General features: G+C 37.0%; 3 protein-coding genes across 10 annotated transcripts in view; 2 read left to right on the forward strand and 1 right to left on the reverse strand.

Moving 5' to 3' along the window:
• Positions 1 to 645: 645 nt before the first annotated feature.
• Positions 646 to 19,581, reverse strand: LOC134843684 (uncharacterized). The gene is made up of 5 exons (XM_063859906.1): positions 19,425 to 19,581; positions 10,909 to 11,137; positions 10,169 to 10,440; positions 3,998 to 4,273; positions 646 to 987 (listed from the first exon to the last, which is right to left on the reverse strand). Exons 1-5 carry the CDS (start codon positions 19,429 to 19,431, stop codon positions 800 to 802), a joined length of 972 nt encoding a protein of 323 aa, XP_063715976.1. The 5' UTR covers positions 19,432 to 19,581; the 3' UTR covers positions 646 to 799.
• Positions 13,693 to 18,943, forward strand: LOC134843683 (uncharacterized). Of its 8 annotated transcripts, none has more exons than XM_063859900.1 (6): positions 13,693 to 14,342; positions 15,008 to 15,533; positions 16,587 to 17,120; positions 17,334 to 17,616; positions 17,990 to 18,591; positions 18,661 to 18,943. In XM_063859900.1, the coding sequence occupies exons 3-6, from the start codon at positions 17,103 to 17,105 to the stop codon at positions 18,844 to 18,846; spliced, it is 1,089 nt and encodes a 362-aa protein (XP_063715970.1). In that variant the 5' UTR covers positions 13,693 to 14,342; positions 15,008 to 15,533; positions 16,587 to 17,102; the 3' UTR covers positions 18,847 to 18,943. The 8 variants fall into 8 exon arrangements, with proteins under 8 accessions (XP_063715970.1, XP_063715968.1, XP_063715975.1 ...); XM_063859898.1 differs by having other exon boundaries at positions 13,693 to 14,152; positions 14,523 to 15,533; XM_063859899.1 differs by lacking the exon at positions 13,693 to 14,342 and adding an exon at positions 14,375 to 14,679 and having other exon boundaries at positions 14,939 to 15,533.
• A 549-nt stretch (positions 19,582 to 20,130) lies between the features above and the next one.
• LOC134844638 (uncharacterized) overlaps positions 20,131 to 23,544 on the forward strand; it is a 564,381-nt gene continuing 560,967 nt past the window's right edge. Inside the window, exon 1 of the mRNA XM_063861429.1 lies at positions 20,131 to 20,158. The gene's annotated coding sequence lies outside the window, so the exon portion shown is untranslated. The remainder of the gene's footprint in view (positions 20,159 to 23,544) is intronic.

Genomic DNA, 23,544 nt, shown 5'->3' on the forward strand with positions numbered 1-23,544 from the left:
CTTCAAAAAGGCGATCTTCATAATCTTGCATTGTAAGTCTTCGGGTATGGAGACTTTTAGATCACAATATACCAAAGAGCGGTGCTGTCAAACAGTAACTTATGCTCTACAATTAGGTGGAACGCAATTATCATTCGTACATATACTCCACCTCCCAAAAACACAAAATTCTTGAATGATTCACAACTTACTCTTTCGATCATTTAAACTGCTATTTAATGATTTAATCTGTTATTCTAGATAGTAATGATTTCAAATTAGTATCTTTTCTTTGAAGTTTATTTGCTTGTCCCGAACAAGATGTAATTTTCAGCCGACCGTAGTGAATTATAATGATGGGCCATAAATTAGGACGTTTGAGGCATATAAGACAAAAAGCGTGTCTTGTTTGAGGACAATGGCCATATTAAGCATGCCAATCAAATTTATATCTTCTCCTTTGGTAGTTTTAGCTCACCCAATTTGTCAGGTCAAGGCCTGATGAGTTTGAATCAGAAGAATCAATTTACAAATACGGTACAACGCAGAAGCCACGAAGTTTCTTTTTAACCTCTGCTCAGTAATCGGACTAACAGTAGAAGATATTCACCAGCAACAGTAACACTATTTAATGCTAGAATCAACTACGAGCTCAAAAGACAAAAATATTCCGGGAAATAAATTAAACTGAACATTATCTGAACAACAAAAAATTTATATCTACCTAAGTAGCTAATTTATTTCAAGCAAAAACACGTTCAGCCAGAATCAGTTGATTGCCAGCATATAGAAACTTTACCGCATGTTTTTCTGTAAAATCTCAAAATTGTGAAATTTTCATGTTTTTGTGAAGTGGTGTTAGAGTTTTTGTGGATCTCGAAAGACCAAGTCTGAAGTTTCTTCTTCCAAATTGATCGAACGACTTCTTCGAGATGTTTTTCGACAACAAGGATGAACTCTTATCTTCACTGGTATTGCTTGAATTGAAACTTCGATTAGAACACAAATCTGAAACACATTATCTGTATTACTAGCACAAAACTACCAAACACAAAAAATTAAACACGTTAACGCTTTTTGAATTTACAGAATTGATTATGATTGGCTTTTTTCTTTAAGTTAATCTATGTGGGTACTACTGAACCAATAGGTAATTTTTTATCCCACTGTGAATTCAGAAAACGAAATTAGAAACCCATTTTTGAAACTAGAATTCATTCACGTTTTTCGCGATTTTTTAACTTTTGCTGTTAGATAATGCAATTCGTCTTCCTTTTAACAATCAAAATGACCTGAACTAAAGAAACCAAAATTCAAACCGCGAAAAACCAAAAAAAAATCAAGTTTTCCCAAAATGGGATCATGCAATTTAACTCTTGAACGCTTGGCACCAGTCAAAAAATTCAAAACCAAGAAACAAACAATTAAGAAACACAGAATCAAATTGACAGGCAAAACAAGCCTGAACAAGTTTGACCGAAAATAGTTGCTAGGAATGGAGCAAGAACGCACTTTTTCGAATTTTGAACTTTCTAACACTTAACACCCATGAAAGCTCAAAAACTTCTAAATTACTATAGTTCGCCAAAACAAGCTACAAACAACGACTGAAGCGCATTCCTTAACTAGAAAATATAAGCTGGAAACTTCAATTGATAATATACAAAATTCTGAAGACGAACCTCGATTAACCCGATAAAAACAAATTGCCTCAACCAGGGGTGGATTTAGGGGGGGGGGGGGGGGGGGGGCCTTGTAGCGGACGTCCCCCCCTCAGGGATTCGACCCCCTGCCGACCCAAAGGGTCCCCCCTTTGATACTTTTTCAGAAATCCATTTTTGGCCGACCGACCCGTAAAATTATTCTAAAGGCGCCAATATATACTAACTTTGAGGGGGAGCGCGCGCCAAAAAATCGCGATTTTTTTGTCAAAATTTTTCAAAAAGTGCCCAAAAACGGCTTTTTGACTGTTTTTCAAAAATTTGCCTGCGGCGCAGCTAATTTAGCCAAAATAGGGGCAAAACAGTGCTTTGGGAGAGCTCGAAAAATCAATTTGGTCGACCTAAAAAAAAGTCGTCAAAATGTTTGAATTTTTTTTTTGAAAATCCGCCCCCCGTCGGGAAATCCTAGATCCGCCCCTGGCCTCAACCAGTAATCGCATAGATAAACATAGCCAACATACAGGTGTAAAATTATCAATGAAAGGAACCCGAGAAAAATGATTGACTTTTTTGCACACTTTCAATTTCCGAATTTTGAAAAAAAACGCGTTTAAGCTCTTTGAATTTTGAGAATCTTTCGCATTTCCACGGAAATTACGATTTCGTCATTGGAGAGCTTAACCTGCCTTCCGTATAGCAGATAAATTTGAACTAAACGAAAGCAAAAATCAAACTTCGAAAAAGCAAATTTGAGCGTCAAAGAATAATAGAACCTAATATTGCACACTAACTTAACACAATGTTCGACAAAGAATATTGCTTGGTTGAAAAATTGAACCTGTCTTGCATAAAATGCAAACAACTTGTGTTTTTTAGAGAATTTGAGTTGAAAAAACTAACGCCGAGACCAAAATATTGAATGAAAGACCTGTTCCTTAAGATAATACAGATGCGAAGCAGCACTTCGCAAACAAGCAAAAAATTGCAAATAGGAGCTTTCAAATAGCAAGAACACGCAAAGAAAAATGGAAAAACTAAATTGTTCCCTTATGGAAACCGAACTTACGCCATGGACTGCCTACAGCTCGGGATTTTATTGCCTGAGCTGCTGAGCTAGATGCCCATGCAGTCATCCAAATAGAAGTCACTAATAAATCAACTGGTACCTACCAAATTCCAGCTACACAGACATTAAAACTGACTTTTTTTGAGAAGGTGGCCTTAATTTATGCAACTTGGGTTAAAAATTGATTTGCAGTATAACACAAGTGTTTGCTTGTGTAATTACCAGTTACAAAATTCATATGATTGGAAAATACGCAAGCGAAAACTAAAACAGGTGCAATAATTGATATATTGCAAAAATAAGCTTTGACACAGAGGCGAAGCTGCAACTTCGCAAACTCGAGCGAGAAAGCGGCAAAGATTCGGGAGCTTCAAAAAACTTTTGCATGTAAAAATTTGGAATGTTATAGACTAAAGGCAACCACACTGACTTTGCATGCAGTAAATAAAATTGTAATTTCGATATTATTGAGATTTTATATTATTGTAATTTTTATATTATAGTAGATTTTAATTTTTATATTATTGTATGAAAACAATAACTTTTTTTTCGGTTCAAAAAATAAATTTAAAGAGCATCAACTACGTTAGATTATTTAAAATTGAATATCAAAGCACTTAGGATTATACTACTATTAGGGCCTACCGATTCAAAAGAGCCACCAAAAGTGGCACTTTTATTGGCTTCTTAGGTTGAAAAAAAGGTGACATCGAAATATCACATTACGGTACGCTCGTGTAAAAATGAGCGCCTGAAAAAGTACTTAGAAGAAACTGCTAATTCTACGTGAGACATTTTCCAATGCCTTCCCTAATACAGCAATGAATGCCTTCGAATCAAGTTGATATAGGTTATGGGTTTAGAACCCATAAACCCAGCAATAAAACTGCAACGAAATTTGCGATTTGTGAAAAAAGTACTCTAGTAAAATAAGTTGCGATCGAGTAAACAATAACCGACTATTGTTGAAACAACTCATTACTTAAAGGTTTGAGACAACTGCCACATCGAGTCTTGAACAACTAAGGACATTTTATAGCGCCACTGAAAGTAAACCAATATCAGCTTAGTGATCAAGTTAAGCTCTGATTGAATTAAGAATCAACGACTTCCAGAAACTGAGCGTACAACTTCGCTCTTTTATAACTTCAATCAATAGATTTTAAACTTCCATCGTGTAACCAATTTCAATTCAATTTTACTTTAGTCATATTTGAGGGTTGCTTCTGTCCGAGTCCAATTCGGCTCGGCGGTATAATATAGAAAATGACTACTAATTAAAAGTACTAACTAGGTACTTTATCTGAATAGTCACAGCGCAGCTCAGGTGTTTCCAGTCCCACTAAGCTGGATACTTTAGAACTAGATGATCCTATGTCCAAGTTTTCGGTCATTAATGTCAAACCGCTTGAAGCCCCCGATGTTTTATCAATCATTGTTTTCAGGTTTGATTCCTTTTCCTCCGGCATTTTGAGCCTTCCTCGATTGATCAAAAATTGGTCCCTTCGTTGATTTCCAAGTGGAGAGTTATTTTCGTCGCATGAAGCCGCGCTTAAATTCAATGACTCTAAAACAACAGCGACTATTCGTCAAAAAATTATGCCTAAATTTTGCCATCCGATTTGCTTCATGAATTATTTTGAAATATTCTGAAGTTTCATACCTTCAATAGGTTGCTTAGAAAAACTTCAACTTTTCGGGAACCGATTCGTTCTATAAAACTTGACGTTTTTCAAAACGATTTACAATATGGCTCAAACTAAAATTGTTCAATGTTTCATTGCTTGGATAGCTTGATCAGAACATCTAAATTTTTGCTAGCCAATCGATTATTGGAGGCGCGCTTGCTAGTATCAACTTAAAGTAAAACCGATAAAGAAAGTTAGCGAAGTTTAGTATTAGGTAGTTTTAGTATAGTATTGTGCTGTTCTGTGGAGTTCCCTGTAGAACATGAAGGTACAAAGGCGCTTCATTTCTGGAATTTTGTCCATGTACTTCTCACAAGCCACCAGACCACACATTTTGCGGCCGCTTTGATGAGCTGGGTTAGGTTGTCCCAAGTGCTCTGCGAATGTAATGGACAACATGCCGCAAGGGAAGCGCCCTTGCAGTGTATGAAGAGAAAGCTATGAACGAATGAACTAAATTACCACTCAGCGATGGCTAATTGCGAAGTACACGATGAACAAGCAGGAAAAGAGGTTAATATGGAGGGAAAAAGTGAACCGATGGACCACGTCGTTTCACAAGATCCGAAGTCTGATCCGAAAGAAACTATTATATTTGCGAAACGTCACACAGATGAAGTGGTAAAAACCTTAAGTTGAACAGCCTCCTCCATGCCCCCGAGAGTGCAGATCCGAAGAAAACTATTATCTCGGAGAACGGAGAGTTACTCCAAAGTTGAACAGCCTCCTCCCCCCACCGAGAGAACAAAGTGTCAGTAAAATCGACAGCAGCAGCAGACCTGAACATTAAATACCATGTCACGAAGCTCAATTGTGTCGCAGTTAGTTTTTTCTTTCGATGTTTTGATGTAATAAAGAATTGAAAGAATGTACAGAAGAATCTAATTAAAAATCGAATGATAATATTTTAACCTGAACGTGTTAATTCATTTATGGCCAGCTTTTATGACTCAAATTCAAATTAATTGTTGTGAAAACGCAATTTAGCGCTTTGCCTAAAGATTTTTGCCTGAAGATCACAATTAACTAAATTAAATCCCCTATTTCCACAATTAAAGGTAGATGTTAGAAAAAGCTGTGTATCTTTCTGTGTAATTTATTCGCAAACAACCATACTCTTAAAAACAACCTTACTTCAGGCCCTTCGAACTCGTTTCGGAAGATATAGCTTCGATTCTGGGGCGAGATAGTTCCTGCATTCTGATGACGACAAGACTATTTATGTGGCGGACGCGGAAGATAGAGGACAATGGCTTTTCGCGAGGAGGAATCTAGAGGCAGGAGAATTCATGTGTGCCTACTGGGGAAAACCGTTGCTGAAAAATGATAGCGAAAAACTGAAAGCAGCAGGGAAGAATGCGTACTGTTTCACTGACGGCCATAATCTGTTCGTTGATGCCAGTGACCCACTCAACCGTGGGAATGCTCGTTATATGAACGAAAACCATGTGGATCCGAACGTAATTTTGAGGCGGATCTACCACAACGGCTTGAGCCATATTGTCTTCAAATCCAGCAGAGAGGTGCCTAAAGACCAGGAGCTCTGCTACGATTACGGGGACACGTTAGCACCATGGAGAGGCGCAATTGCCCGACATCAAGATACCAATGCCATTGCCGCTAGGGTTGCTACCCAATTTGTCAGAAAGGGACTGCAGCCCGCTTGATGCAGTAGCGGAGGTCCAAGCACCGGTCTTGCCATCAGTGAAAAGGACTCGGAAGCATCATAAGAACGGCCAGTGTCGCAATTCGAATTGTCAGAAGTGGATCGCAGCCCTCTTGAAGCAGAAGCGGAGTACCGAGCGGAGGGTCTTTCCAACAGTGAAAAAGACTCGGAAGCCCGACCAAAAACCAGTCGAGCTACCGCAAAACTATGATACCTATGATTTCGCTCTCCATAAGAAAGATGACTCCACACAGGAGGAGCCAGACAGACAGGAGGAACCAGACAGACAGGAGAAACCAGACAGACAGGAGGAACCAGAGAGACAGGAGGAACCAGAGAGACAGGAGGAACCAGAGAGACAGGAGGAACAGTTGACAGGAGGAACACGACGAGTTGGGGGTACAGGAGGAACCGACACAGGAGAAACAGACAGGAAAAACCGAGAAGCATGACGAGTCGGGGGGACAGGCGGAACCAAGAAGCATGACGAGTTGGGGGACAGGAGGAACCGATACAGGAGGAACAGACGGGAGGAACCGAAAAGCATGACGAGATGGGGGAAAAGGGGGAACCGAGAAAGGAAGAACCCAGAAGCATGACGATTTATGAGGACAGCAGGAACCGAAGGAGGAGAAACAGACAGGAGACGGAGCTTTCAGTGCGGCGATGGAAAGGTGTCACCCAAAAGCACCAAGGGAAGAAAGTGCACTCTTTCCTCCAGTGCAAAGAATGCGCAGTCTGGTGCAACAATAAGTACTTCATTGAAAAGCGCAAGCATCTCGAGGAAGCACACCATCAGCAACCAATTCCCAGCAAGACTTACCTCTTATTCACGAGGGAGGAAGATCAAAACCAGAAGCTCCAGGCATGTAGCAGAGAACGATTAGTGAGAGCCCCGAAATCGACTTTCTTAGAACAGTATTCCCCAGCCAACATCTACGGAATCAAATCGACAACCCAATCAGTATACGGAAGCGAAGACGATCGCCATCAAGCAGCGATGATTCTAATTAATCAGAGCTTGGTGGACGATCGAAGTAACTTACCGAAATCAGCGAAGGACAACAAATATAAATGTGAATTTTGCGAAGAAAGCTTCAAGTGGCGCGCAACCCTGATGCAGTACTTTACAAAAACACACTGTGACGGATAAGTACTCAAATCAAAAGAGTCACCTCATGAAGATTAACGGCGTGACAAAAGATCAAATGAAAGTTGGATTGCTTTATGCAAGCAATGTTTAACTGAACGCAATCTTTAAGCTTTGAATAATGCAACGTTTAAAAACTCTTTAGGCTCAACGTCTAGAGAAGGCCAATAATATTCTAGAACTTTCAAAAATTCTTTAGACAAGATAAACTTGAGTCTTTTGCAAGGCTAGACAGTGCCTGTCCATTTTTTTTTCAAAAATGTGTCTTTACAGATTGATTTTAATCTGAAACTAGCTAAATAAAAACAGCAACCTCCTTGCTTAGAAAAAATAGCTTTTTGCAAACCGATTTGCGCTATGAATTAACTTAAAAAATTTCATACTTTCATCGCTTTGAATAATTTGCTTAGAGAAAGATACAAGTTTCGCCAATAAATTTGCTCTCTGATAACTTGAAATAATTCAAAGTTTCATCGCATGAATAGCTTGATCAGAAAAATTTTAACTTTTGCGAACTGATTCGGTCAGTGAAGTAACTTGAAATATTTCGAAGTTTCATAAATTGAATAGCTTGCTTAGAAAATCTCAAAATTTTCGCCAAGCGATTTGGTGTAAAGTTGTAATATTTTAAAGTGTCATAGCTTGAATGGCTTCAATATAAACACTCCGATTTAGCCATCCGATTCTCTTCAAGAAATAACTTGAAATATTGCATAGCTTGAATAGATTGTTTAAAAAAACTTGAACTTTCGCCATCCGTTTTGCTTTATGAATCAACATGAAGTATTTCAAAGGGTCATAAATTGAATAGTTTGCCTACAAAAACATGGAAACTAAGAAAATAAGTTGAAAAATTTCAAAGCTTCATTGCATGAATGGCTTCAATAGGAAAACTTGAGCTTTTCACCATCCGATTCGCTTCATGAAATAAGCTCTAACATTTCAAGATTTTATACTTGAAAAAGTTTGCTTAGAAAAATCTAAGCTTTTCGCTATCCAACTCGTTTCAAGAATTTCCTTGAAATATTTCCTAAGTTTCAATATTGAAAGCTTGCTTAGAGAACATAGCTTCTTGAATCCGATTACCTCAAAAATTTGAAAAGTTTCAATCATAGCTTGCTGGGCTTCAATCAAAAAACTTAAGCTCTCGCAAAACGACTCGGTCTGAGAATAACGAAACATTTCTCACCTAAAATGTCTTTAGCTGGAACAGCTCGCTTAAAAAAAATTCGCTGTCCAATTTGCTTCAAAAATTACTAAATATTTCAAGATCTCATGGCTGGAATAGCTTGCTCAAAAAATCTTGAACATATCGCGATCTGATTCGGTCAATGAAATAACTTGCAATAATTCAAAGTTTCATCGAATGACTAGCTTGCTTGAAAAACTTTCACTAACTGATTTGCTCCATGATATGAATTGAATTATTTTAAAGTTTTGTATCCAGAGGAGCTTGCTCAGAAAGTCTTAAAGTTATCGCAAACGTATTCGGTCTATAAAATTAATTGAAACATTTGAATTTTCATCACTGGTATGGCTTCAATAGACATGATGAAACCTTTTGTCATCTGATTCGCTGCATGAAATATTTTATCTTTCAAAGTTTAATGTCTGGAATAGCTTGCTTAGCAACTTTTCAATTTTGGGCCATCGGATTTGACTCATGAAATAACCTGAAATGTTTTCAAATTTCATAGCTTCAATAACTTGCTTCGGAAAACTGAAACCTCTTGCGACCTGATTCGATCTATGAGCGTTATTAGTTTTAAACCAATTTATGATAATTTTTCGTAGTTTCATGGCTTGAATAGCTTGCTCAGAACATTAAATATATTGTTGCGAGCTGATTAATCATTGGTGACGGGCTAGCTAGTATTCTATTAAAAATAAATTGATCACAACATTCATCACATAAATTCTTTAGTGTTTAACTCATTCCAAACAATTTTCGAATTGTTCTAAACTGCCTGCGTATCTATCTACATCCTGACTTTCAATCAAAAATGGATATTTAATTTTTTGTTAAATTTTTATTGAACTAGCAAAAATAGTCAATTGACAGCTGTAGTAGAGAATGCACGCAAGAAACCAAAAATCTCAATTATCGAATTTCAAAGAAAAAAGTAGATGCCCTTAAAGCTTTTCGAACTTCTAGAACAAATCATAACTAGCACTTTTCCGATAAAACTGATCCAATTTATGAAAACTTAATCAATAAGTACAATTTTCATTTCGCTGCGAAATCTGATAATTTAATTCCGTTTTCGAAATTAGAAGTCGATCACGTTTTTGAGACCTTTAGATTTTGCTGTTCGGTAGTCGAGTTTGCCTTTCTTTTAAAAATTGAAAAGCACTGAACCTAAAAGGAAATCAAAAGACAAATCGCAAAAAAAATCAAAATTGAGCGTGATCAAATTTTAAGACTTTTCCTTAAAAAAAACATCACTCACTACGTTCATTACTCTTAATAGCGTTGTTTAATAAGACGGGGCGGTGGCCTGATAAATATGAATTTAGTGGGGGAAACGCCGAAAAACGAGACAAAATTTTAGCGCTAAATCTTTTAGTTAAAGATGGTTTATTCTTTGAATGAGCTCGGAAAAACAATGAAAAACAACCCATCATATCAGAACCATTCATGCTGTTTTTGGAGCTGGATATTTTATTTACGTTCAAAAACAAACCAAAACTATGTCATAAGAAAAAGATATATCCAGAACTTTACAGCAATCTCAAGAACGGAAAGAACAAACATATGTCAACTTGTACATAAATCACGACTTAAGAATTATTTACCTGTTGAATAGGAGTGAGCAAATGGCTGACCTTGACAATATTCATATTATTACGCAACAGTTTCTTGATAAACGCTAGCAAGGTTGTCTTGAATACTCTTTTGTCTCAAACTTGATTTGAATTACTTCTTCATGTAGGTTCATGCTGTTTACACGTACATACCTTGCGATTCAGAAGCAATGAGCGTATCTGACAAGCTAGGTTGACTGCCACTCTTCTCTCCGTCGCTGACAATCTTTTCATTTTTCAAAATCAAAGCTTCAATTGCAACGGTATCATCATCACTTGCAAGTGCAAAAGATTTGTCTTTCGATTTTTTCTTTTTCGAAACTTCTTTCTTTTGTCTGGCTTTTTTCTTCTCTTTCAGAAGGTTTTCAAAGGGGGACTCAACTGAACATTCCGGAATGTCCAGGACTCCAGCATCTGACATCTGTCTGAACTCAAAACTACTTCAATGAATTAAAATTTTGTGTGCTGGCTGGCTGTATTGGGTAAATCCACAAATACGACACCAAACTAATAAGTAAATAAAAAAGTAAATATTAATGCGTAGCTCGTCCCGAAAAAAAAGAAAAAATCTGTTTTAAAAAAAAATTTTTTAGCCTTCGGTCGTGCTCAGTGCAGGATCGACCGTTGTTGAGAAAGATGTCATCCATTTTGCCGCCGCCGGTCCCACCTTGAGGAGGCGGATGACTCTGTGAACCTCTAACCGTGACCGAAATTGGATTCGTACGCATGACCCTCGTGTAGAAACACGTGTGCCTGACCCACTCGGCCACGGCTGCTTTCGATAAATCCCTGGTACCTTCTGGTAAAAGTTACTTTTTATGCAATGGGCCATCTACAAATTCGTTTTAAAAAATGTCAGAGCAAAGGTATAAGCTACTTCAAAAATGTCTCACTTCTCAGCTTCGATTTCTTTAGCGGGTGCTTCTTTTGCAGCTTTGTTAGACTTGTCTTTCTTAGCTAATGATTTCTTTTCGGCTTTTGACTTCTTTTCGGCTTTTGACTTCTTCTCCCTTTTAGTTTTGATAGGTGCCTCTAGATCATCTATAAGATCGAATCCTGGGTCCTCCAAGTATGCAGTGGCATTTGGTCTTTTTCTCTTCCGAGGGGCAAAGAAATCGTCTTCTGTAAAAACATTAAAATGAAGGTATAAGCCTATAAGAGATGAACATATAAACCGCCTCATTAGACAACGCCATTAACCGACTTGAGTATCCGGCGGCTGGCCTAGTACAATCAATTTCAATATTTTTTTCGCCGACCATTTAATCTTAAAGCTCCAACGCGACTACTTTACGCGAATCCAGATATCATAAAAACGCTAACAAAACAACCAATTTAAGACCCAATGTAAAACCAAGGAGTTCCAACTTTTCAGAGATAGTCATCATTTTTCAACCAATCAAAATTACTCAAACCGCTTCCTTAAACTGATGAAAACTGATCAAAGCATTGCGTCGGCTTGGTCTAGAGAAAAAAATTTTCTTCCAATACAAAACTGACAATTAGATATAAAAACGGGTTCCATGAAAGCAAGCGGTCATGTACTTGATTATAGTTTTGACGATGTTATGAGTTGCTTTACTGGTGTTTTCTACCAACCGTAGGCCTCCCCCGAACATCAAAACTTCTGTGTTACATAAATGTTCGCTCTCTGAAATGTCATCTTAATGAACTGAAAGCCCTAGTATACTGTCTTGAGTCTCCTCTTTCCATTTGATGCACATCAGAAACTTGGTAAACAAAAAATGATGATTGTTAATGCTGTCTCGATGACAGCTATAACAAGTTTACAACATACCATCGGAAAACCCGTGGAGGTGTTTATGATAAAAAAATGAGCTGTTTTTACCTTTTTATAAACAAACCCTCAGAATGGAGGAATCCGTTGTAGCAAAACTTTAAAAGATAACTACATATTTAAAATAGTCGTGAAGTACAACCCTGCTAGAATACACACTCTTCGTTTTCTCGTTTTCTTCGTTTGAAAGAAAACAACTCACCATCTTTAGCCTAAACTTAACTGAAACTGATCATCAGGTTTTAAAATACCTAAAATTCTCTGATCATTATCCGATCCTACTGCAACGGAATCCGCCTAGCTTAATAAAAAACGGAAAGAATTAAATTTTCCGTGACCTACTATTTTTTAAAGAAAAATAAGCATCTGCCAGGCATATTAGCGACTTGCAAACACAACTAAAAGAAAAGAAGTCGCGATTTGTTATATTTCTAACTCTTATCTATCAATCAACAACTTTGGTGCAGTTTCCATTAAAATTATTACATAAAATCGAGTTCAAAAAACCAAAATGGTTCAGCAACGCATTTAAAGACTTAAGAAACAAGAGAAACAAAGCTCATCGTACAGCCCTATAAACCGAACAGTCCGCTTTTACTTGAAAACATTCAAATGATTGCTAGTTAAGTTGAAAAAAAATAAAGTGGGAAAACAAAAATACTATCATAAAAAATTTTCTGCATGTATAGGAGACTCAAGACAAAACTTTGAACTACTTAAAGATCTAAGCAGAAAAATATGAAAGATACCGATGCATCAATACTGGAATCCTGTCAGCAACAACGCAAAACTTTGTCAGCATTTGATGCTGCTGAAGGTTTTTTCTGAGCAATGGGCACCGACCTTGTTGCCCCAATGCGGGAATGCTACAAAAGTGGATCTAGAGTTGATGGAAAAAAACTTACCGACCAATATGACTTGTAATCGTCTAAGGTACAATTTTTGAAAGAACCATGTTCACTAAAGTATACATTTATCTTGAAAGAATTTCTTGATTTATTGCAGACAATTTGGTTTTCGATCACAGCATAGTATGATTAACGCATTTATTAACTTAACTGAAAAGAGGCAGTCAAGTAGCAGGCAAAAAATAATTACTTTCTGTTGATTTAAAAAAGCATTTGCTACAATAGGACATCCTTTTTGTTAAAGAAATTGCAATAAAACGGCATTGAAACCCTGGATATTTGGTCTAATTTGCACAACCGAGGTTTGTATATTTGCAAAACAGCGGTTTGAATAAAAAAACTGCTGTTTGTATAATTCGTTAAACTATTAAAAAGCCTAAGAACACCACGAAGTGATCCAAACATTCTCGATTAAAGTAGGCTTTACCCTAATTACTGCACGAAATTTGGGTAAAGCCTACTCATATGCCTTTCAATTAATAGCAGGTAGCAATAAATTCAGTAACCAAATGAATTTGATTGCACTTAAAATAATCTGGATTCAAACCGCTAAGAATCAAATTTGAGTGAACCTTTTTAATTTTTCCTGAAAAAAACACGAACTCAATGACTGTCTTCACTTTGTTCATTGGCCATTAAAAAGTGACCGCATATTCATATATACGTCATATGGCAGCCAATCAAAGCAATTTTCAAGACCTTGGTTAATTTACGATGTTTCGAAAAATCGATAAAACCCACACTCATATGACAGGAAACTATTTTAAATAAATCCAAAAACTGTTTTGAAGTTAAGAAAAAAGATTTCTTTAAAAGGGAATTTAGAGATAAATTTTGAAACCCGACTTTTTTTAACAAAAAGAAAACAATCAACTCAACAACCTTCGAGAAAACCTCCGCCTTCTGTTCATTTTACAGTAACTGGATATAATTGGCTGTTTATACGATACTTAAACAAAGCAGGATCTTAGTTAGTTTGTTCATGCAACCAGAAGCGATTTTAAGACAGACATTTATTATTTCAGGGGTGGTCGAACTTTACCTGACTTCGAATATAATATTTTTACTTAAAAATGAAGTTGATTTGATTGACAGAAAGACTATTGCTTGCGATCATTGAACTAAATGCCTTCCATAACTATATGCAATTTGGTCCAGCTGTAAAAATAACCTTTAACAGATTGATTTGTTTTCAAATTAAAGAAATTTGTGTTCTAGAGCCAATACTTTGAACAATTCCTTTTTTACAAACAAGTCTTCATATGAAAACTTTCTTTCAAATCAAATTTCTAAATGGTCATTACAGTATTTGTCAAATTCAGCAACAAGAGGTCCAAGTAATATTTTTGAAATTTTATGAGAAAAAAGCAGCAAGATTGCCATCTTCAATAAAATTGTTAATTCCAAGAAACGAATTATCAAGCGACACTGGTAATAAATTACTTAAGTGTCTTCAGAATATACCCTGAAGTTGAGCCAACTTCGGAATAAAACCAGGTCTCAATTAGACTAATGCAGTTTATAGTGGGGCAAACAACTTAATACAGAGGCGCTTTTACAAGTATTAGAACTTTGATTTTGATAAACAACCCCCGTCTTAGTTACCGCTCTTCACAAAGCGGTAAGTCTTCCTGGATTTAGAATTGACTCTCCTTTCAGTTTTGATCTGTTTTTAACCTGAATTTGATATCATAGAGCGCACAGGAAACAAACATTGAGTCTAATTTGAAACAAATTCCAAATTTGTAGAGATCTGTTTCACTTGTAATTTCAATATACCTCAAAGCTGTCTGAAATTTAGGAAAATCTGACGATACAGAAGAGTTGATTATAAGACCAGCTGAACCGCTTAAGTTAAATTTTATAAATCCATATTTCGAACATCAAACGACAAATTTACAACGCCAAAGTACCAAATATTCCTGACTACAACAAACATCAGTTTCATTGATTTCTTCGTTGGTAGTCGAAAATAAATTTTAAAAATGTTTTGGAAGTTGTTCATCTCAAGATTATAAGACTTAAACTCTAAGATAATTGATTATAAAATTGAACAAAAACTTGAAAAAACTCGCATGAGTAGTATAAACCAAAGGCGGTTTGGAAAAATTTAAATAGATGGTAAAATTTTGAAGAAAAGCTGCTTCAAGTACGCCTTGCAAGAAAACAAAAAATATATTGACTGCTAAACGAATTACAACCAACGGCACTATGTAGCTGAATTTTTCACGTCTCCAAGGATTTAATCTCTAAATTCCCGCTAGTTCATCCCAATCTAATTTTCAGGGAAAAAAAGTCCAGGCGCCGTTAGGAAAATTAAATTGAAAAGTGATTTATTGCGACAATTTATTTTACGCGTTCTGGTTTCCAAATTGGCGCCCCAGGGAAAAAATGAAAGGGGCAACTCGGGCAAAACAAGATGTAAATCCGTCTCAATTAATTTCTCTAAATATTTCCGCCTCCAGACACAAAGCAATCCAGTTCAGTTCAATCTACTCTGTGGCGATAAAAAATTAAACCTGCGTCCAAAAATTCCTTATCTTTCTGGTCTCAACTTCGATCAGTTCTCGTCCACTTTCTTTTTCTGAAGACCAAATAGATGATTACAATCAGTCTTTTGGCAGCAGTCTTTGAAAAAGAAAATTATTGAGTGTATAACACTCTCGATTGCTCTTTCAAGCTGTTTCCCCTTTTAGCCCGATCAAAGACCCCGCAATGTTTTATCTTACCCTTCCTTCCGAACGGATGTTCTCCTTCCCACTGGCGAGTTTTGATGAGCGAAACACAAAAAGATGTCTGAAATTCTCTCCTGGTGCGTATCCGGTACACATTATTTAATTTGATTTACTATCATGAATGAAACCTAGCAAAAGATAGTTCGTTTTTCAAATCTAATTTTACGCTTAAATTATCATAAAAACTCAGACAATTTCTATCCAGAAGACTTTATAAAACTCAAGCATTGCCAAAACGAACAAAAATTGATCACTACACCAAATCTTTTTCAAGTCTGCGCTATTTTTAAGATCTACCGAAGTCAAAAAAAAATATTCATTAAAAAATTCTCCAAATCATCAAAAAAATTGTTATATCACAAAAATTATAAAATGCAGTTTTTTTGCGAAAGAAAACAAGTTTTCCTCGTGGCTTCGAGAAGAAATTTTATTTAATTTAGATAATTAAATTAGTGAGGATTAAAAATACAATTTTCTACTTTTTCAATCTCGGGTGATCAGGGTGTCGATTTAAAGTTTAGATTGCCTATCTCATTTCTACCATCATTTCCTTCCAACTCATTTCCCTTTTTCTATCAAACCCCAAAAAAGTTCCAGTCCTCTTTCCACCTAGATTACCTTCATTTACCAACCCCCTCACGACGCTATCTAGACACCACGAGGACAGGCTGCAGCTTCTTTTTAATTCCCAGCCAACTTCGTCCCACATATTCTTTCCATGTTCAATCTCTTATCACACGTCACCTTCACTGATTTAGGGCCTCAATAGTTCACTAGTACCCCTCCCTCTTTCTTGCCGCAGACTGCAGTGGCCATTTGAAAAGACAAGAGAAGTGGAACTGTGGTTTGTGAAGAGCCCGCTAGTACCAACTGACAACTGTTTGTTCGCTGCTTTAATCCCTTTGTTTTACGACCCAAAATCAAATTTACCATCCACTCTATATCCTCTCAAAACACACAAGTGTTATATTCTATTCAATGTAAAATGTTCTGATTTTTGGTCAAAATTGCAGATCAATTTTGACCAAAATATTTCTTTGGCCTAATGTAAAAATTAACTAATTATGTCGAAAATACAGCTTACCGGGCTTCGCTTTAAATGTCAATACCAGTTTGCACTTTACTTTCAGAGACAGGCGATATTAGCAGGACAATAGCGCTACTTAACCACCCACTTAATTTCTGATCCACCAACCCTTCCCACTTTTGCAGCGCAGGGTTAATTCAATTCTTGGAAACCAAAACTTCCCAGGGGAGTATCAGGCTCAATGACATAGTAATTCTATTTCCCACTCAATAATAAGAGCCCTGAAAAGTAATCAAGAGAAATTGTGCCAGAGCCTCTTAGCTCATCTTCGCGACGGCTGAACCCAATTTCGCCAATTAAAACACAATTACGTCAGACTTGTAAATTCCTCCCAAGTCATTTCAACTTGAATAGTTTTTACTTGTTCTCAGCTGAAAGTTAATAGGAAACTAAATGGTAGTTCTTAGCGGAATGTCAAAATTGATCTGAAAAAGAATTAGTTTGGAATTGTGCTTCCATTTTATGTGCGAGCAATCAGCTCACTTCAGCCGTTATTTCGCTCGAATGTATAATTCTTTGACAGTCGCAGAAGGCCAATCTTCTAATTGTTATTCACTTTATGCTCCCGCTTAATCCGGTAAGCCAAAATTTTAACTTAATGAAAAAGAAAATCTAATTCAAACGTATTTGAAAAGGACAACTGTGACTATGCATAACAAAACTGACAATATCCACCAAAAAACGCATAAATTTTGCAATTCAGATATGAGCAGAAGTCAAATTTCTAATTAAAAAGTCATCACTCTCGCCACTACATGCACAGATATATGAAGTTATCTATTTGGCCCAGAATCCAATCAAATCAACTGCCGCAATGACCGCCTTATCAAGCTACGCAACCACTGCAGTTGTGACTCCAAAAGAAAAGCCCGTGCAAATCGTTCTCGATTCACGGGGTGCAATGAACACTGAGCACCTCGTGAAGAACGAACAAGATGAACAAGAAAGAGTGAAGAAAATTTGGGAGAAGTGGAGCAAAAAGAGATCGAAGAAGCCAATCAAACTCAACATGTGCCTTGACTACTTCAGCAATTACAACTTCACAGGACAATCTCCGAGTTCTTCAAGCAAAGGTTTACTTTGAGCATTTAACATATTCTTGTTTTTAAAAAACATTTTGGGGCATGAACTTTCTCAATTGCTGCATATACTACCAACAATCTATCTTGAAATCTGCGTTCTTTCGTTTCAAGTCCCCCCACTGAAAATCCCCGTAGATCAAGTTATGATACTCACCGCATTCTCATAATCTGGATCAGAAACGTATAGGCCTGCTTGTAAACTACTCAAAACTGATTGGCGGAAAATTCCATGTAAAAACCAAGTGAACCCCTTCCCTCCATTATACCGTTTTAGAGGGGAAGATATTGGCTTGGTCAGAACGTGCTCGAGAAGCGTCCATTTCTTCTAAGTTTTCGTACCGTTTGATAGCAAATTGTTGCTTAGATCTCGAAGAACTGACTCAGCACTTTCTCTTGAGTAAGCATCCTTACATATGCGTCAAACGTCTCCGCGGACTGAAAACTCTGCAAGTCTCGGGTAGCTTCACTCATGAGCTTGACCAGCTGATCTATTTGGGCGACCTATTCTCGATCATTCAGGAAAACGACGGCCTTTCAGTTTCATACTGCAAAACATTTAGTCTTCAGCTAGCACACGCTATAGATTTCATACACAAATTAGGGCTCGCTCATCGGAATATAAACACCGAAAACATATTTGTATTCGAACGAGAAAAGAGTCCGTTAATCAAGCTGTCATGCTTCGACTACGCATGTGCCTTAGGATCTTTAGACAGTACAGATCTAATAATCAAACGAAGACTAAAAACAAACCCATTTGCTCCGCCAGAGCTGCAGACTACACTGTTAAATGGTTCAAGGGATATTCAGTCAGGCATTGCTTCCACGAAAGAAGATACCTGGGCATTTGCAGTGGTTGTGTTCTGTATGATTACGAACCACTATCCCTGGAGGTTTAGCACAGACAGGGACGAACATTACCAGTCATTTCGAGACAAAGTACTACGCCCACATAACAATCAATATGTGAGTATAAAAAACCTGATATCCCAACTCAAAAACAAAAACACTAACTAAGATTTGTTCAACTTTTAGGAATCAGCCATCCAGCCCATAGTGCCATATCCATGGAGTGAATTCTCCAAACCTCTTCTGGAGTTCTTCCTGTCTTGTTTGCAACACAACCCAGTTAAACGGACAGGAAAACCAACTGACGTTTTCACTTTAGTGTGCGATTACTGGCTCAAGACAGGAGCAATTTCGCAATTTCATAGTCAATGATATGGTTAAAATAACTTAGATATCAGTCAGATCAATTTACAAATTAATTTTAATCAAAGTAGCTGCTAACAATTATTAGCAAACCAATTTGTTCCGACTACTTTTTCAAAGTGTTTGGTGCTGGCAATTTGATGTTAAAAAATACGTCACACAGTCGCTTTTAGACTCCATTTTTACCTGAGTTGGCTTCCAAAATGGTGTTCAGAAGATGAAAACCAATCTGGATTTTTAGTAGTCAGACTCAGTTTTTAAGTTTTAGTTCTTTAAATTTTTGTCCACTTGTTCTTTTTTGTCAAAAACTTAATTAGCAAGGAAAACAGGAGACAGCCTGATGCAATTATCCATTTCATTATGACAAACAAAAACTATAATGACACAAAGTGGTCGGAACATTTCGTGCTATTAGCAAATTTAATGGTTCCTCTAAAATCGTTGAAAATTAACAAAACAAGATATACAAATAATTCAAAGCAAAAATGAAATTAATTCGAAAATTTATTGCAATGATATTATTTAAAAAGCAGAAAGGACAGCAAATTTCGCATGTGCTTTGGTAAACTTCAGAAAACACAACGCACCTTCCATTTGCAGAGTCGGTTTTATTTCAATGCAGATCTGAAAAATAACAAGATTCTGATGTGATGTCAACAATTACCTTAAATCTACTTTCAATGCATTTTTGATGGACATTCTCGACGGTCGTGAGGAAAACAACAAAATATTGATCGACAAACACGATTACCAACAATTTTTTTTTGTTCTGAGTTCCGAAGATAAAAACCACCTTAGATTCAGGCGGGGTTGACTTGTTAATTAAACTCAAGTTAATTAACAGCGTTTTTTGAAATTGAAAAAGAATTTTGAAAAGAAATTTCAGTCAAATGTGTCAAATTAACCAATTTTGAACAACCGCTTGGTTAAATGGTGAACAAAATGAGTTTCATTCTCATACTTTTTGTGTTTATTTTCTCGTTTATCTTCATGAAGTTAAATTCAGGGTAAAACTGCCGCTTAAACTTAAATTCCGGGAAAAAAAATCATTTGGAACCTAAAAAAAAACATTGTTTCTGATGCTTCAGTTGCAATCAGTGTTTGGAATGCTATCACAGATTTAGCTGACGGGAAGAAAGGCCCTTGTGTGGCTTTATCACTTGGTAGTTCGAAATGTGAGCGCTGCCAATCTTTGGACGAACCAAGCAATTGACATACTTGAAAAGACACATCAGGACGAACCTGTGATGCGACCCATTGTAACTTCCCCAGAATAGCACGCATATCTTTTAGCCTAATTGTTGTGATAAACTTATTAAATAGTGATATGTGTCCGGTGGGGTTTTAATTAAAGTTCTACAAACCAGTGTTTTACATGGTAGCAGGAGGTAGACGATGGCAAATACGAGTTATAAAACCCCGCCGCAATGGAAAGATGAAATGTCTTTTGAAGCATGGAAGACAGAAGTGGATGGTGCCTCCAAGGCGATCAGAAGCAGAAGCTGGATTCGAGGAGAAAAAGGAAGTTTTTGGCGACAGTGGTTCAACAGACGCTGATCGCCAGGTTGTTGTTGATGAAACTGATGATGAAGGCGAAAATACAGCTACAATTGAACCTGGTATCGAAAAAGGACTCCGTATTGATGTACCAGGCGATACAGCAGTTAATTGTGTTCCAAACGACGTTGCTGAGACTATTTCTGAGGATTTATCACGAGAGTGCTTGAAACCTGCCGCTGGTCGACGGATTCGTTTTGTTTCACGCCAATCTGGGTTTGAAGGAGAAGAAATTGAAGCGATTGTCAAAAGCAGAGGAGGAAAGTCGACAGGTGTTCATAAAGACTGGTGGAATATTGTTTATGAATCTACCAAAGAAATTAAAGGGAATTTGGATTGCGTTGACGTGTCAAAACTGGAGGATGTAGAAGTCAGTGCTCTGAACGCGACTGCAGATGTCTATTTTGAAGCGAAAATGGATGAAATGAAGAGTTGGAAGAAAAACGAAGTATTTGAGGAAGTTATCGACGAAGGGCAAGAATATCTGTCCTGCAAGTGGGTGCTCACTCAGAAGCCAGATAGAAAGAAAGCACGACTCGTAGTTAGGGGTTTTGAAGATCCAGATCTTCATAACGTCATAAAGGATTCTCCGACTTGCTCCAAAGATACTTTCAGGATAGTAGTATCACTCTGTGCCTCCAAGGCGTGGAAATGTAATTCGATGGATATAAGAACGGCGTTTTTACAAGGAAAACCTCTTACCCGTGATGTATATGTTATGCCACCGCCGGAAGTTGGATTATCGGGGAAACTCTGGAAATTACGAAAATGCGTTTACGGGCTTGTTGACGCGGCTCGACACTGGTATGATAAAGTTAAAGACGAAGTATTGGCCACAGGATGCTGTGTTTCAGAGTTTGATCCGTGTTTGTTTTACAAGAAAAATCAAGCGGGTGAAATAGTTGGACTGTTAACTACCCATGTTGACGATTTTTTGTGGGCTGGCACCGAACAGTTTGAATATTCTGTGATGAAGTCGCTTGACGTGGTTTTCGACATCAGATCGACAGAGACAGCTCCATTTCGTTATCTTGGGTTTGACTTATCGCAAACGGAAAGAGGAATTAAACTGGACTTATCCTCGTATGTAGAAGAATTGCGGGAGATTATTGTGCCAAAACATGATTTTGTGGTCAACAAGTTTGCTAGGCGTGATATGCGTGCTATTCTGGGGAAGTTACAATGGGTCGCATCACAGGTTCGTCCTGATGTGTCTTTTCAAGTATGTCAATTGCTTGGTTCGTCCAAAGATTGGCAGCGCTCACATTTCTTAGCTGTCAATAAAATTGTGAGAAAATTGAGGTATTCTGCATCTGATTCATATTTGATGTTCGAGAATCTTGGAAGTGCAGATGAGTGGAAACTGAACGTTTTTACCGATTCTTCTCTTGGAAATTTGCCTTGTGGTGGCACCCAGTCCGGTTATTTGGTCTTTTTACAGGCGTCTGACAAAAGACCTGCTCTTTTGAGCTGGAAGTCTCAGAAACTGAGACGTGTTGTCAGGAGCACTTTATGCGGAGAAACAATTTCTTGTGTAAATGCAGTTGATGCTGCATTTCTTTGTCAAAAGATTATTTCTGAGTTAACGGGGGAAAATGTCAATATTCGAACATATACGGATAATCTTTCTTTAGTGCAAAACGTTTTCTCAACGAAAGTTCAGAAAGACAAGAGACTGAGAGTGGATATAGCGTATTTGCGTTCTTTGATCAATGATGGAATTCTACACCAGTTAAAATGGGTTCCTACAGACGAGGAATTGGCAGATTGCCTAACAAAGTTATCTCCAAAGTCGTCGGAAAGTTTGCAACAATTTATGTTGGGCCAGAAAAGTATTTAGTTATATCGAGTGACTGCTCATGATAATATTTTTCTTGCCACCAGAAAGTCTCCGTATAGCACTTGTTATTCCTTTCTTGAGTTATTTTCATTACTCTCTTTTTGTTCACAGCTGGATAATTCGTTACTGGACAACTATTCCAATATTCAGTAATCCATTCGCCGATCATTGATGATCCATGCGAACTCAATAAGAAAGTCTGGGGAATATGTGACAGTATGTTAACTCTGTTGTTGTATTTCAGTGATATGTGTCCGGTGGGGTTTTAATTAAAGTTCTACAAACCAGTGTTTTACATGCAAATAACCGGACTGGGTGCCACCACAAGGCAAATTCTTTAACTTTATCATACCAGTGTCGAGCCGCGTCAACAATCAGGGCTCAAAGAACTCTGCTGCTATATAGAGCAAATTCTACTGCTTTAAACAAATATTTGCTTCTTTCTGCTCCATGAAAACTTTTATCAATGAAGCGTTTATTACAAAAATGTATCATTTTGACTCCTTTGAGATAAAAAATTCATTTACTATTTTAAAAAGAATTCTGAGGAAAAAATCGATAAATTCTGTCATATAATTGAAACTCTTTTCTATCTGCTGCGCCATAAAACATTCTGTTCTATAAGTCGAATTCTGCCGTTAGCAGCAGAATCCTTTGCGTCCTGGTTGCAAAAAAAAATCAAAAATTTTTCTTTTTGGGCTAATTTTGACATGGTTGAAGAGTTTGGTAATAAAAAGCAACGATAGAACAATTCTGTTCTGGCGTGATTAATGCAACTACAATAAGATGCGTGGATTGAAAACAACGAAAATTCACAAATTTTGAGCAAAATGCATTTTTTACCTCAACCGTTTCACCGGAGTAAATTTTATTCATCGCAGCAACCGTTCGTCTCTTTGTAACATACAAATTGAAGTTTTGTTTCAAAATGCGCATAATTTACGAAATAAACTTAGAATCTAAAATACTGTCATCGAATCTTAACATGAGAAAAATTTGAATATACTGTTTTGCAAGAGTTTTTTTAACATCAATCAATTACTATAAACTTACTAGCAACAATTTTTTTCCAGTTCCAGCTAACTTGGCTGCACAGCATTAAATTACGCTAGGACAAGCGATGAAACCTTTTATAAATTACACGATGAAAAAAAATCCAAAAAGCAAAATTTTCTGAGAAAGAAGTTAATAAACACAAAACTTCCCTTATATTTACGAGGCAGAAAAAATAGCGTATAAGAATAAAGTTCAACTTAATATATAGAATCGAAACTTAAATTGAAAATACTAAACTGTCCATTTATTGGCTC

Source organism: Symsagittifera roscoffensis, chromosome 4, assembly GCF_963678635.1.
Source record: "Symsagittifera roscoffensis chromosome 4, txSymRosc1.1, whole genome shotgun sequence".
NCBI lineage: Eukaryota > Metazoa > Xenacoelomorpha > Acoela > Convolutidae > Symsagittifera > Symsagittifera roscoffensis.